The 16943-nt window shown below is 35.2% G+C and overlaps 1 protein-coding gene across 2 annotated transcripts in view; it reads left to right on the top strand.

Moving 5' to 3' along the window:
- NUDCD1 (NudC domain containing 1) overlaps positions 1 to 16943 on the top strand; it is a 97301-nt gene that overhangs the window by 45831 nt on the left and 34527 nt on the right. The window contains exons 6-8 of one of the 2 annotated variants that reach the window (XM_059995067.1): positions 1023 to 1227; positions 4360 to 4504; positions 9104 to 9229. In XM_059995067.1, the coding sequence (XP_059851050.1) occupies positions 1023 to 1227; positions 4360 to 4504; positions 9104 to 9229 (476 nt within the window). The remainder of the gene's footprint in view (positions 1 to 1022; positions 1228 to 4359; positions 4505 to 9103; positions 9230 to 16943) is intronic. The other variant, XM_059995068.1, reaches the window with a different exon arrangement.

Genomic DNA, 16943 nt, shown 5'->3' with positions numbered 1-16943 from the left:
ATTTAGCTAACAGAATTGATATTAAATGTTTTACATGCATTAACTCATTTAAATGTCACCAGTCAGTCCTAAGAGGTGTGCAATATTCTGTTACACTGTTTTACAGATTAGAAAAATGAGGATTAGAGGTATAGTTGTGTATCAGAATTACTAAATGGTTGAACCAGGATTCAGACCGTGGACTAGCCAACTCTGGAGCACTAGTTCCTAACAGCCCTGTTATATTCCTTTCTGATGAGTGGATAGACAGATTAATGTTTATGGATGCCATTAAGCAAATATTTATTCATTTTGCATTTAAGCCCTATTTTCCTACTTCCGTGGTGATAGTATGATGGGTCTCAAAGTGTCTCTTTAGTAGATAGCTTTTTAGGAGACAAGCTGAGGAGTTAAGAGAAGGTGATGAAGGCAGGATTCTTTTATTGGGAACTTAGACAAAATATACTGACAGCCCTTGAATTTGCTATGAAATTGCTTTCATGTTGTGAATGAGGTAGAATAGCCAATACCTTTATAAGGAAAATATCTTTTATTTTTGTGTGGACATGTATCCCACCAAATAACAGTAGTCTCCTGTATCACAGAGTTACTATATTGCTCCAGCATTGGCAAATCAAGGCTGTGGTGAAAGTTTCAGACAGGAGTTTATGACATATTTGGTATTCTTTTGAAATCGGAATCCACTGTGTGTGTGTGTGCATGTGCGTGTATAAGAGGAAGAGGGAGAAGTAGGGAAGTAGGGATACTGAGAGGCAGGGAGAGAAGGAATGGGGATGAAAGAGTTGCTATGATTTGTACTTTATGAATGTGTATCTCTTGGAGCATGAGGTAATCCTGGAACAGGAAAATGTCAAGTAAATTGCTACAACTCTTTAAGTGAAAATTCCCCATGGACATCTCTGTGTGTTTGTTCATAATTATTTTTTTGTGAGACGATCACTAGAAAATATGCTAAGATAGGTTTTCCGTATGACCTAGTCTCAGCTTTTTAATTACATAATGCATTTTTCTTTTCCTAAAAGAACCTCTGTATTACTGGCAACAGACTGAAGATGATTTGACAGTAACAATATCGCTTCCAGAAGACTGTACTAAGGAAGACATTCAAATACAGTTTTTGCCTGATCATGTCAACGTTGTGCTGAAGGGTCAGAGGTTTTTGGAAGGAAATCTCTATTCATCTATTGATCATGAAAGCAGTACATGGATAATTAAAGAGAATAATAGGTATTTTTATAGTTTTATTTATATTTAAAATTTTATTTTTTATTATTTCACTTTTTCCTTGTTTTCTTTTTATACTTTTTGCAGTGGTTACATCATAGGGGAATACTACAATAGGTCCATCAGTATTGCTGATTATTTTTCTTAAGATAGATTAAAAATGAAATTAAATACTATTAAATTTAAAATACTATTAAAAATACTATTATATACTATTATAGTTATTGTTTACATTATACTGCGTGCTTTTCATTACCAGCTCTGGATACAATAATAATAATAACAGAAACAATAATAATAATAAATAGGTGAAAGTGGTCATTTATTTAAATTTGTGCTTTTTAAACTTTTTAATAGAAATAATTTTTTTCTATTAACTTTAATTTGCTAATTAGTGGAATGCTACTCTGCAATATGAACCTCAAAAACGTTACGTGGACTGAAAGAAGCCAGAGACAAAAAGTATGCCCTGTGCAATTCCACATAAGTGAAGTTCTAGAACTGGCAGAACTAATCTATGGTGATACAAATCAGAACCGTGGTTACCTCTAGGGTGCAGGAGGATTGACTGGAAAAATGCACAAGGGAACTTCCTGGATGTTTCACTATCTTTATTGGGTTATACGGGCGTATGCATTTGTCAAACAATGAATTCTACACTTAAAATCCATGAATTGCATCTATAAATTACACCTCAGTAAAAAGAATATGTAAATAAAAGGTAAACAAAGGTTGTGTCTTGTAAGACTATAATCCTCTGTCCCAACTACCGTTCCTCTTTGTAAATCTATTGTTCCAGATACTTCATTCCCTAATCATTTGGATTAATAAAATTAGTCTCTTTCATTTTAGATCAAGTCTTAGTAATTATTGAATTCAGTGATGGTTAATGAATGGTGTTAGGCACTTAATTTTTAAAATGGTCAAATTTTGTCAGAAGTGGGTTAAAATTAAATATTTTTATTAAATATAATTCTTGGTTAGTGGTATTTTACCCATCCATGTGAGTCTTGATGTGACTCTGAATTCTGCTAGTCTAAGAAATATATATCTAGTTCAAAATTGTTTTTAAATTAAGCAGATACCCTGAAATCATTTTATTAATGGAGAGATTTGGTGACTTCATTATACTTTTTAATGTATTATCTTAAAAACTCAATATCTGAAAGGTTCTTTCAAAAATATTTTATATTTCCATATATTCTATTTAAACATAACTTACTAGTGTGTGTGAGAGATGAGGATAGCATTTTTAAATTGGCAAACCAGCTGGAACATACTGCTAAATATAAGTCATCAAGCAGTAACCCAGCCAAGGTTTAGGAGAAGAGCTGGACCTTATGCAAATAGTTTCAGCATTTAACACATGAATATAGACCAGTATTCTTTTTTCATTAAATTTGAGGTGCTTGATTACTATTTTATGTTACAAAAGATAATTACAGTGCTGTGTTGGTGGTATCATTGGTTTAAAAACACATGATCTTTTTGTACTTGATTATATTATTCGTCTCATTTTCAGTAGTTAATGTTCCTTGTAGTTTTGGAAGGATTTGTTAACTAATCTGTAGTTTATTATGTATGGGGCTGTGTGTTCCTTTTTGCTTGGATGATAGGATGTGATTCTAGTTTTAAAATGTAGAAATGCATTTGTGCTAAAAGAGTAACATTGACTAGATATGCCAATTTAATGATGGTTCATAAATTCTTTATAACTAAAACTGTACGAATTCTAACTTCTTTAGCTAGCAACTGACTAAGAACAGTATTTATGCATTCTGGTCACTAGGTACAAGTTCTTTAATAGTTATTTACATATATTTTTTCAGAGAGGCAGAATAGTGCAGTAGTGAAGAACATGGACTTGGAGCCAGACTGCTTTACTAGCTTGTGACCTTGGCAAGTTACTTAACCTCTCAGTGCTTTCTTTTCTTACTTGTAAAATGGAGATGATAATAGTGCTTACTTTATTTGTTTGTGGTGAGCAGTAAATGAGTTAAAACATGTAAAGTACTTAAGATAGCACCTAGCTTACGGTAAGCATTAGGTAAGTATAAGCTGCTGTCATTATTTTTATTATCATCATTATCACCATCATCATCATCATTCAAGATTAGCTTTCTCCTTAGAAAATGTAACTAAATCTGGGCATTATTGACCATGGTGGTAGTTTTTAATGCTAATGATAGGAACTCATTACATAAGAAAGATATTATTTTGTATAGTCTCTTAAAATACAAGAAGTTGAAAATTTTAAAGTACTGTAATTAATTCATGAGGTAGTGATAATAGCCTTGAAAAAGAATATCTGATAAGTTTGCATGTTCTATTTGATAATTACGATAATAGTTACTATCGTGTTTTTGCAATTGTTTCCTTGCAATTGTGTTCCAGGGCATGGGTTAGTATGGCCCATGTTTATCAGAGATGGCACATGGAAAAGGTTGCTTTGCTGTGAAACAGCTACCACCAACATCACTTTTCTCTGTATTATAGCAACAGCCAGCTTACCTGGATTTCCTTTCCTATTCAAGAGGCACATGGGCAACTCCCTATCCCATGTCCACAGTCTGCCCTGACTCAGCTCTCTCTCCCTTTTCTGCTGCATCAGTCCTTAATCTTAGTGTTCCCCGATGGGTCCTTTTTTATTGATTTAACTAACCTTCCTGATATTTAGGTTAATAATATATTATGGCTACTAGTTTGTGATAATGAAGGTAATTGTTGGCTCCACACACAAAGAGGTACCTTTAGTTATAGGCCCTTTCCAGTTAACTTTATGTGCCCCCCCGACCATTCCCCAGTGAAATAGCTCATAGATTCATGCTGCTTGCATTTTTCTATTACTGAAGATTGGTAACACACAGCACACCTGAACTGCAGCAGTACTTTCTGAGTGGTGTTACTCTTTCCAATCACTCCAGTGGTGCCTTCTTGTCTATTAGATCTATATTGTTTACCCTTGGATGATAGGTTTTCCATCATATGCAGAATGAAAATGAACATGATTTTTGGTAAAACATCCTCTGGACATCAGAGGGGTAATTTCTGTGGAAGATTCTTCTGTTTGGTATTGGTTGTATAATTTGTATAGTTGCTTAATGTAACATTACTTTTCTCATCTTAAACTTCTAGCTTGGAGATTTCCTTGATTAAGAAGAATGAAGGACTGACATGGCCAGAGCTAGTGGTCGGTGATAAACAGGGGGAATTTATTAGAGACTCAGCCCAGTGTGCTGCAATAGCTGAACGTTTGATGCATTTGACCTCTGATGAACTGGTAAGCAATTGCAATAGCAGTGTGACTTCCCAAGGATCCAGAAGTATGTTATGTGAGGATTACACCATGTTTTTCAAACATTATTTTGCTTTTCCTAATGTAAGAGACAGATTAGGTATCACTGACTAGTGTTTGAATATGGCTTAAAATTCTAATATATATTCCTTATACTGTGTGAATATATGTATGTGTGTGGGCATGTTGTACATATAGGGTGGGTGTGCATGTATGGTTGTATGTATATATGTATCTTTCGCTCTCTCAATATATGTACAGAGAGAAAAAAAGAGATATATAGTTGACACTTGAACAATGCAGTGGTTAGGGGACCAACCCTTGTGCACTCAAAAATCCAAGTATAACTTTACAGTCGGTCCTCTGTATCTCCTGCTCACATCCTCAGATTCAACCAGTTGGGTATTATATATTTCTGTAGTATGTATTTTAAGTGGACCTTTCCAGTTCAGACCCATGTTGTTCAAGTGTCAACTCTATCTCTGTGTATATCTATATTCTCTTTTAGAAGAATTGACTGACCAAAGCTGACAGGGACAAAAATTATGATTTTACCCCCTACCTTGCTAATAATCTACGTGTAGTCATTGAAATTTTCTGGGTGCTCTTAGAATATCACAAGGGGTGTTTGTGTGTATGTGTGTGTATATACATATAAAACATACAGCTGTGAGATTTTTGTTGAGTATGTTCCTACTCTGATAACATTTAAGATAATGTTAAGAATTTGAACAAATTCAGCAATACACCAGAACTTCAGTTATGTTCCTTTACCAAAACATATCAGCAAATTTAAAATGTCTGATTTATTGCCATCTGGAATTATAGCAATGAGGAAGATTATGTAAAGAAGTATTTGTACTGTAGGTTAGTTGCATCCTAAGGTAGAAAGGAAAGATTAGAATATTGAAGGTCAATGTCTCTGACAAAAAAAAACATGACCAAAATGGAGAAACCAAGTTTCACATTTCCTAGCATAATGGAAAATTTCAAGAATCCCTGGAATTCATATGTATGACTCTAGAACTTTGATTTCATAGCCCTCTTGTTACAAGCCATGCAGACTGCATTGCTCTGTGTTCATTCAATATTCAGCAAGTATTTATTGTGATAGGGCTCTGGGGATATAATTATAGTGACAGTAGTGGGGGTTTGTTTTGAGATTGTAGATAATTGCTACTAACTGTCTTTTAAACTTGATGATTTCAAATAAATATTCATATATATGAGTAAGTTATTTATGCCTAAACACTAGTGTGGTTGTTACTTTTAAAATAAAAAACAGAATCTTGTCATCTCTAACTGAAGGCAGTTTTGTGTTTTTCAAATCTTTATACTTTTTCTTGCCTTACTGCATTGATTAGAACCTCTAATGCACTGTAAAATAGGAATGGTGAATAGTGAAAGCAGATATTCTTGCCTTATTCATGATCTTGGGGAGAAGACTGAATTTTCACTATTAAGTATGATGGATTCTTTTTATCACTTTGAGGAAATTTCTTCTATTCCTAGTATGCTAAGAGTATTTATCATGATGGTCATGATGTATTATTATTCTTTTTTACATATCACTGGTTTGGTTTACTAATATGTTATTGAAGAGTTTTACATTTATGTTTGTGAGGAATATTGGGGCCTATGGTTTTTGTTTTGTTTTGACTTTTTACTGTCTTTATCTACTTTTGGTATCTGGGTAATGCTGAGTTCATAAAATGAGTAGCGAAGTGTTGCTATCTTCTATTTCTGGAAGAGATTGTGTAGACTTGGCATTATATGTTCTTTAATGTTTAATAGATGTTGCCAGTGAAACTATCTGGACTGGAGTTTTCTTTTTTGAAGGTTTTAAACCATGAATTTAATTTCTTTAATAGTTATAGGATTATTTGGGGCATCTATTTCTATTGACTTTATTTTTCCTTTTTTTTTTCAGTTTCTAATTTCATCCAGACTGTTATTACATTTATTTCTCTCTTTTGCTTGCTTTAGATTTATTTTGCTCTTTTTTGAAGGTGAAATCTTAGATGATTGATTTTTGACCTTTCTCCTTTTCTAATGAAAGCATGTAATGCTATACACTTCCTTCTAAATACTACATTAGCTGCATCCCCAACATTTTCTGCCTGTTTTCTTAATCCCGTTACTGATTGATTTGATTTGATGCTGGATTTCAGTTTTTTGCATGGCTGGTTTATTCTTTGTTTGTTCTTAGTCCTAGGGTGGAACTTTTCATGAATCTCAACTGAAAGTCTGGAATGTTTACCAGGGTTTCTCCTCCTGTGTGGGCCCTGATCTCTAATTTTTGTCTCCCAAGCACTTTGATAATTATCAGAACTCAGCTTTTTAGCCCCTTATCCTCTGCTTTCCACTTGTCTTTTTCAGCTCAGCTTGAAATAACAGATAACTCTAGGAAAGCAGCATAGTCTTGGGTTCTCTTTGCTATTCCCTTTTCTCTATAATCTTGTCCTGTTAAATACTGGCTGCTTTGATAGTCCTTAGCTTTTAATTTTTGCCCTCCCATCTCTAACATATGGGTAATTGAAAGGAGAAGGGAGGGAGGAGTGGGGAGGGTGCTTTCTTTTCTGCTGGATGTATATATCTTCTTGAGACACTGTGACAAAATGGCCCGAGCTAATTGCTGGAATTACCTTCTCAGCCAGCCACTGCAACCAGAATTGTTTCATTGGTACTTAGAAAGGAGAAGACAGCCACAACTACCTGGGGGCTTTCTTTTCTGCTGGATGTGTATATCTTCTTGAGATACTGTGACAAAATGGCCCCAGCTAATTGCTGGAATTACCTTCTCAGCCAGCCACTGCAACCAGAATTGTTTCCATTGATACTTAGAAAGGAGAAGACAACCACAGCTAGCTGGCTCCGTGTCCCAGCTGGAAAATGGACAGATTTGATAATGTCTGTAACTTCCAGACATTTAGTTTCACAGACTCTCTGGTCCTTTCACATTAGGTTCTCAGTAACATGACTGCATTTTGGCAAACTAGTTGTGTGGACATTTTATCAGTTGTTATAGAATTGTATTTCTGTTATATGCATGTGAATGTATAACTTATCTTTTAAGTGATCCTTTTTTACTCTTTGAGGGATATAAGACCAAACAGTGATTTTTGCATTCAAACAGTGAACATATTAAAATTACTTTAATGATTCCATTTATCTCTACTTTGGGCATATTTTTCATGATACCTCTGTGTTTTTGTTTGGGTGGATATTTGTGTGTGTGTTTAGTGGTTGTTCTAGAGTTTATAGTATAACATCTTCATCTTATCACCATCTATCCTCAAAATATTATCACTTAACTCATAACTTAAAAACTTTACAGTATATTTCCATTCCATCCTTTGTATTATTTTTGTCATTTTATTTCTATGTTATAAACTTCATGATATGTTATTATTTTAACTTTAGTCGGTCAGTTTTCTTTTAAAGAGATTAAAAATGCAGGGTGAAAAAGCCTTATATTGATCCAAATATTTGTCATTTCCTCTTTTTTACATTCCTTTGTGTTGATTCAGATTGCCATCTGGTGTCATTTTTTTCCTGGCTGAAGAACTTCTTTTGTCATTTCTTGCAATGTAGTTCTGCTGGATAAATTCTTTCAGCTTTTGTTTGTCTGCAGAAATACATGTCTTCCTTGTCTGCAAAAATACTTGAGTTCCTTCTTTTAAAGCTATTTTTGTTAAGGGTGTAAGTCAGTGCTGACGGTTTTTTTCCCTTTCAGAACTTCAAATATACTCCATTGTTTTCTGGCTTGTGTAGTTTCTGATGAGAAGTCAGCTGTCATTTGTAATTTTGTTCCTCTGTCAGTAATGTGATTTTTCCCTCCTGTAACCACTTTTAAGATTTTCTCTTTATTACTTGGAGAATAATTTCGTTTTTCTCATTTTTAGCAATTTCATTGTAATGTGACTTGCTCTGTGTTTTTTTTTTTCTTAATGTTTGTTATGCTTGGGGTTCTTTGACCTTCTTTAATCTGTAGGATTATAGTTTTCATCAAATTTGAAAAAAATTGCCATCATTTCTTCAAAATTTTTTCCATTCTTTTGCATTCTTCCAAATACTCATATGTTAGACCATTTGATATTGTTCCACAGGTCACTAGGGTTCTCATCTTTTGTGTGTGTTTTATTTTTGTCTTCTCTGCTTCATTTTTAGATAGACTCTATTACTATTTTAGATAGACTGTTACATTTTAGATAGACTCCAACTCACTGGTTGTCTTTTCTTCTGCAATGTCTAATCGGCTGTCAATCCCATCTAATATTGTGTTTTCCATTTCAGATATTGTATTTTCATATCTAGAATTTCAGTTTAGTTCTTTTTTATATCTTCCATATTTCTCAATGTGTTTGTTTTTCTTTACATCTCTGAGTATATAGAACAAGTTTATAATAGCTGTTTTCATATCTTTCTCTGCTGATTCCATCATTCTCTTTTTTGTGTCTGTTTTTAAGTTTTTATTGGTCATGAGTCTGAAATTTAATATTTAATTATTGCTGTAATCTTAACATTGTTGAGTATGAAGAAATTCATTCTCTTGTTGTTATTTATTTTCTTTTATGGTCTAAGAATCCAAATCCAGATAAAGGTAAACCTCCTTGTAATGCTCAAGAGTTAGAAGAATGTGATATTTTCTTTGAAGAGAGCTCCAGTTTATGCAGATTTGATGGCAGTACATTAAAAACTACTCATGTGGTAAGTTCTTGATAATGATATTTCTAAAAATTTGTGAATAAATAAAAGTTATTCAGATGAGATGATAATTGATTGACTAAATACTATTTTGCAAAGACAGGTTGATTGTCAGTTACTGGCTGTGACGTAAATTTCTTCACTCCCTAAAGTAGCCATCATTTTATATCGTCATCCCTAATTAAACAATGTTGTATGTTTGGCACTATTGCATATTGATATCTTTCAGTGGGCTTTTTTTCTGTGCAGTTTTTCTATGTGTAGTTGTGCCTGTAATATATAACAACTTAATATCTGACTTTCCTCTCACTGTCCTTTCCTAACTTTTTTTGGATACTTAACATTTTTTTAACTAATGGCTGGGTATTACAATACTCAAAGGTGTTATAAAAATGAGCATTTTTTTGATTATACCTATGTAGACAAATGAGGTGGAATGGCATAAGACCAGTGGGTAGAAAGAGGTATCATTCAAGCTTGTACCAAAATTACTTACTCTTCTGATTAATTTCTGCATCTGCTTTGCTCTCCTATAACTAACTAACTCCAATAATTTCTAAAAAGCACAGAGATGACATTTTGCTTACCACAGTGTACCTAACACCCACCAAAGGTTCTGATTCTGATAACTGCTTAAAAACATTTTTAGACTGATCTCTTGGTGAGAGTCATAGAAATAGAAATTGTTTCAGGTGCATCTTGGATCTCAAGAAATTTGCATACACTTTTATATTTCCCTTCCTTGTCAATCACTCCTCTAACTGAAGAGTAAACAAAGTTCTTGGTCATATTATTTTATGCAATCTGGGCATTGATCCAAAGCCCAGATGATCAAAGTCGTTAGATTTTTTTAGGCGTTTTGCTTCTTAGATATTGTTTAGTTCTGACATAATCCCATAGATAACTCCATTAATGGTGAGTGAAGAGCCATTACACAATTACTCTTACTTCCTTGGGTTAGATTTTAGAAAATCATTCTTAAGTGTGACTTATGAAAGACTCTTCAATCTGACTAACTGTAGATTATTTATTCTTGAAGAATCTGGCCTTTCTTCCTAAAGTTATAGTCTTAGGAGCTATAACTTTTAGGTACTGTTTCCTGCCTAACTTTTATAGAGAAGACACCTGATCTTAGATGTCGTAAAATGTTATTGTTTAAGCTTAGCTCCTCCAAGAATTTCATTTCATTTTAGTATAGCACTACTAAGTAGTACTGATCAAGTAGTTTAATGTTGGTCATTGAGAGGCATCTAGTTAATAATACCTCTCTTTATTTGCTATGTTTAAGCATACTAAAAATTAAAACCAAGGAGTAACAGAAGGGGACCAAAATAAAACATTTATTATTTACAAATTAGGGTACAAAAGCCCCATCTGCTGACTAAATCCTAGAATTTAGCAATAACCTTAGTCACAGGCAGTGCCAAACCAGATCTGGCTGACCCTGGTGGAGCGGTGTAAACATCTTATTCCCTGAGGTCTCTAGCTCCTTAGAGGAAGAAGTTGATACTACTACTTATATACTTATATAAATATATACTCTCTTCTATTTTTCTAAGCTTTGTTGAAGTTCTCACTTTGTTCATTCTTCTCCCAAGCTCAGTGGGCATCTTTATGACCATTATTTTGAACTCTTTATCAGTTAAATCACTTATCTCTGTTTCATTAAGGTCTCTTTCTGAGGTTTTATCTTATTGCTTCCTTTGAAAGATATTCTTCTGTTTCTTCATTTTCCTTGACTTGCTGTGTTGGTTTCTGTCCGTTAAATAAAATAGCCATCTCTCCCAGTTAAAGACGTGGTCTTATATAGGAGATGAACCTTATTGTTCAACTCTGCCCCTAGTTCTTAGTTGCCTCTCAGACTTTGTGATTGTCTGAGCAGCTTTTTTTTTTTTTTGGCTCCCAGTAATTGAGGGTGTGCCAAGACCTGTTAGTGTCCCAAAACGGACGATCTCGGTCAGCACCTGAATTCAGGCTGGTTGGAAGCCAGACCCTCAGGCATCAGGGTTTGAAGTACACAAATGTGTACAGTCCTGTGGGATCACAAACGTAAGTCAGCCCCACTGTCCACCAGAGCCAGATGGTCTAGAGGTATACCCTGGGTGACAGTCGCAAAAATTGAGGCACCAGATGAGTATGCAAGCTCCTTTCCTGGAGATACCAGTGACTTAGAGTAAGGCAGAGGGAATGTGCGAAGATGGCAGTCACTGGCCTCTGTCCACACAGAGCAGCAGCACCTCAGTAAGCCTCTAGGTGTGTGTCACACCAGAAACCTACCACTACTCTGAAGCTTTAGGACAAGCAGAGAGGGTTTTTTCACAGAAAGACTGGGGTTGTGTTTCGGTCTGCCATCTCCGTTGAGCCCTATAGTGGTAGTCAGCCAGGAACTGTCTCTAATTGCTATAGTCCCATGGCACCCGGAATGCGAGCCTTACTGGCTACCAGAACCAGGCAATCAGTGAGCATCCCCTGGGCAGAAACCACAAAAATCAGAGCACCAGATGTGTGTACAAGGTTCCCTCTGGGAGATTACTGGTGCTCTGAAGTGAGGCAGAGGAAGAGTGCAAACGATGGCACTTACTTCCTCTCCCTGAAGTATATTTCAGATGTGTGTTGAACTAGATGCTTGCCCCTCCTTCTTGGGAGGAGGTGAGTTAGTATCTTTCTGTCTTGAACCAGTATCTCAACTGAGTTAAATTTGAGGCCAAAGTTTCTTTTTATAATGGTAAGCACTTTTTCTATCATTAGTCATTTTTTATGAATATAAGGCAAAGATTCAGTGAAGTAAAAATGCATAAACATTGATGTTTGGGAATAAGTGGAATGGTAATAACTGGAACAACAATTAAGTACTAAGTCCATCTTCTTTCTGAAGACAGATCTGGGGACTTCCCTGGAGGTCCAGTGAAGGGGGTGCAGGTTCGATCCCTGGTCGGGGAACTAAGATCCCACGTGCTGTGCGGTGTGGCCAAAAAAATAATAATGATTAAAAAAGTAAAAATAAAAAATAAAGACAGATTTGGTAGGTCAGTGTATTGTATGAAAGTCAAGGTCTGTCTGGTCAAATGTAGCTTGTTCAAAAATAGTTTCTTGGTGTACCTAAGAGGATACCAGTTGGCATGTCATTGGGGAAGGGAATGAAGGAGACTCCAATATTGTGGATATTCAGTGGTACATCCATTTTAGGCATCAGATAGTACTATATGGGTAATTCGTACTCCTTTCTGCAATGTTTACTTCAGATTTATCTTCTTGATTTCATTTGTCATGACGTTGGACAATTTGAAATTACCTGTACATGGAAAGGTCAGTATATGTCCTTAATTTAGAAGAAAAAAAAATACTGTAACAAAAAGGTCAGAACTTTATATTGTAAATGACAGATTTTCCAAAATATAAAATTCCCTGAAAGAAATGTAAATTAGGGTTAGAATTTGGCATTTGGAAAGTAAAATGTTAAATGAATATATGTAGCAGCAGAATAAAAGAGAAATATTAAATTTCAGAAGCGAAGGAAAAAAGTAATAAGATATGATCACTGGGGTGTAAAGCTCAAATCAGAATTTAGATACAGTTGAAGATGAATTATTTTTGCTTTTTTCTAGAGCTGTGTTATCCAAAATATTAGTCACTAGCCACACAGCTTTTGAGCACTTGAAATGTGGCTAGTTTGTTTGAGATGTGCTGTAAGTGTAAAATACACAACCAGATTTTGAAAACTTAGCATGAAAAAAAGAATGTGAAATATATTATTAATAATGACTTTTATATGAATGTTCATGTTGAAATTATAGTTGGTTATGTTTGGTTAAGTAAAATACATTTATTAAAATGAATATATCCCATTTCTCTTTACTTTTTTTTTTCTTTTAACATCTTTATTGGGGTATAATTGCTTTACAATGGTGTGTTAGTTTCTGCTTTATAACAAAGTGAATCAGTTATACATATACATATGTTCCCATATCTCTTCCCTCTTGCGTCTCCCTCCCTCCCACCCTCCCTATCCCACCCCTCCAGGCGGTCACAAAGCACCGAGCCGATATCCCTGTGCCATGCGGCTGCTTCCCACTAGCTATCTACCTTACGTTTGTTAGTGTGTATATGTCCATGACTCTCTCTTGCCCTGTCACAGCTCACCCTTCCCCCTCCCCATATCCACAAGTCTGTTCTCCAGTAGGTCTGTGTCTTTATTCCTGTCTTACCCCTAGGTTCTTCATGACATTTTTTTTTTCTTCTTAAATTTCATATATATGTGTTAGCATACGGTATTTGTCTTTTTCTTTCTGACTTACTTCACTCTGTATGACAGACTCTAGGTCTATCCACCTCATTAAAAATAGCTCAATTTCGTTTCTTTTTATGGCTGAGTAATATTCCATTGTATATATGTGCCACATCTTCTTTATCCATTCATCCGATGATGGGCACTTAGGTTGTTTCCATCTCCGGGCTATTGTAAATAGAGCTGCAATACTTAAAATTATATATTTGCCTTGCATTTTATTACTGCCAGACAACACTGATTTATAGAGATCAAATTAAATATAGCCTTGAACAATCAAAAGATGATAGGATGTTTTTAAAAAATTACAGTGAATTTTGCATATCAGGTGGTATTCATCATTTACTGCTTAAAACATGAGAATGAAACAGTTGAAAAGAATATTTGTAACTTATAAACTCACTGAGACAGTAAGCAGAGGAAGTACAAACAGGAAATAATTCTTTTAGATTAATGTCACTAAGAAAGGTAGTAGAAATGGCGTGTATTCAGTATACTAATTCCTTCAAAAAGATATTAAGAATTAATATCAAGGATCAGAGTTTATAGAGGAAGGAAGTACATTTAGAAAGTATCTAAATCAGTGGTTCTCAAGCTTTTAAGCTCCTTGAGGTACTGAATTTATAATTTACTTGATTATATCAAACTTGACTATATTAGAAATGAAGCTATATAATAATTTCCCTGCCTTCATGCTCAGAGTAGGTATATATCTCTGTAACAGTGCCTGAAAGTGAGAGGAGACAAATCCTAGTGCTAGTTGTTACTATGGGATGGACCTGAGGCTCACCATTAAGTTGGTGAGGAGGTATTCTCTTCTGGAAGAGTTAGAAACAACCAGAGCACCATTCAGGCAGCTGTCTATGAACCATCTTCCCTGGAAGCAGTCTGCACCCCTCTCCCCAAGTCTTCCTAATTACCAGGCAGTAAAATAGAGGACCATTTGTTGCCTGATTGGCCATACAATTTGGTCAGAGAATTTGCTACCAGTACCCACTGACTTATATAATTGTATAAATTGAACCTTCAAATTGTATAAATTGAACCATAAGGCCCTCATATTTTTTCTTTAAGAGAGCCATGTCTCTATCAGCATCCCATCTTTCTCTCCAAAATCGCAGTGCATTTGAGATTTTTAACTTTCCCATAAACTAGCAAGTTAGCCTGCCATAGTTTCATAGATGCTGGTAAAAGACATGAGACTCTTGGGTCAGAAACAAAGGACAGTTTATTACAGCAGTAATATTAGCTAGAGTATCAACATTTGGACCAATTCCCAGTGCCCCAGTTCCCACAGTGTAATATGGAGATGACCAGAAAGCTTGGCTGACCTTGCTCAGGAGAGAGAGCTTATGTTCATGCCACTGGACAGTAAAAAAAGCCTGCCTTTTGCTCTGGAGGGAGACAGTTTACCTTCCACAGTTGTTTGCTTTAAAAACACCTTGAAGTAGTAGTCTAGAACACATTAGTGCTTCTGCTAGAAAGATGTGCAGAAATGAAAGAGTCCTTAAGATAATTGTCTCCCTGCAAGTTAATGTTCAGGTATCACAGTAATACTGGTGTCATAATGAGTGTGATTCAACTGAAAGCACTTCAGTTTCTTTCAGGGTTATGAGAATATAATGGATAATGTCAATTATTTGTTGCCAGTGGTTATTATTGACATTACCTGTGACGGACCTATTTGAAGTAGTCTTCAATTCCATTTTTACCTTCTGTTCTCTGAAAGGAAAGATAATTTTAGTTGCATATCACATATTTCTTGATTCTTAAAGTTTCTACACAGTTATCAAGCCCTCAATCCACTAGAATTTAGCCTTTCCCTTGAGATATCAATGAGATTGTTACTTGACTGACAGAATTTTTTCTTAGAATATGAGTTCATATATACTGAGCATCTCTACAGGAAGGAACTCTTCCTAGAAGTTTTTTTTTTTTTTTTTTTTTAAGGCTTTTTTTTTTTGGATGTTGGGGGTAGGAGTTTATTAATTAATTAATTAATTTTTGCTGTGTTGGGTCTTCGTTTCCGTGCGAGGGCTTTCTCTAGTTGTGGCAAGTGGGGGCCACTCTTCATCGTGGTGCGCGGGCCTCTCACTGTCACGGCCTCTCCTGTTGCGGAGCACAGGCTTCAGATGCACAGGCTCAGTAGTTGTGGCTCACGGGCCTAGTTGCTCCGCGGCATGTGGGATCCTCCCAGACCAGGGCTCGAACCCGTGTCCCCTGCATTAGCAGGCAGATTCTCAACCACTGCGCCACCAGGGAAGGCCCAGAAGTTTTTGTTTTAGATAGAATATTTAATAAACTTTCATCTAGAATCTTAAAGGACAAGGATATTTTCAGAAACTATCCTAAGTGACAATCCCAGTTGGAAGACCTTTTATCAGACAACCTATGGCTCTTTTCTTTCTTTATTCAGCAGCCTTTTCCCCAGGATGATTGCCCCTCACACACCAGATAAGGGAAATTCCCTTATCTGGGAATTTATAGATACTTGACAGTAATTTATTATTGTCAATTTATAGATACTTGACAATAAATGTAGTTTGTTTGTTTGTTATTATGGACAATAAGCCTAACACAGGAATACAATTAGCCTGATTTGTGACAAGGATAATACTACAATATAGTGGGGAAAAAGATGGTCAAAATAAATGGCTCTTAGTCTGTTAGATATCCATAGGAAAAATAATTTATTGACATTTACATCACACCATATGCAAAAATCAATTACAGATGGATTGCATGTCTAAACATGAAACAGTAATTTAATAAAGCATATAGAGGAAAACAGACATTTTTGCGGCACAGGTAGAGATCATTTGAACAGGACATGTAAAACACTAACTGTAAAAAAAAGATGTTCAGTTGGATCAAAATTAAAAACATTAAAAACATCTGTTTATCAAAAGATGCCATTATGAGAGTGAAAAAGGAAACTCTTGCAATGAGAAGATATTTGTAATACACGTGTTTGACAAATGGTTCATATCTGGAACAGGGTCAGTAACCGTACTGGTTACCTACAGCCACCTGATTGGTAAAAAAGTTTTATTGGAACACAACCATAGACATTTATTTGTATATTGTCTGTGGCTTCTAATATACTACATCAAGAGAGTTGAATAGTTTTAACAGAGACCATATGGCCTTTAGGCCTGAAATATTTGCCATCTGGCCCTTTGAGTAAAAGTTTGCTGATCCCTTCTTTAGACAGTACTATACTGGCTTGATTCTGTAGCTGTGTAGCGAGTCTTGATTTCAGATAGGGTTAGTCTTGATCTTTTTTTTATTTTCCTAAATTGGTTTTGTTTTTGTAAAAACTTTACAATCGGCTTTTCAATTTGTACAAAAACATCTGCTGGGATTGTCATTGGGATTGTGTTTAATTTGTAGGTCAACTTGAGGAGAATTGATATCTTAATAATACTGAGT

This window comes from Delphinus delphis, chromosome 17 (genome assembly GCF_949987515.2).
Source record: "Delphinus delphis chromosome 17, mDelDel1.2, whole genome shotgun sequence".
In the NCBI taxonomy this organism is placed as follows: Eukaryota; Metazoa; Chordata; class Mammalia; order Artiodactyla; family Delphinidae; genus Delphinus; species Delphinus delphis.
Note: the sequence above shows the minus strand (reverse complement) of the source record. Positions and strands in the feature narration are given on the sequence as shown.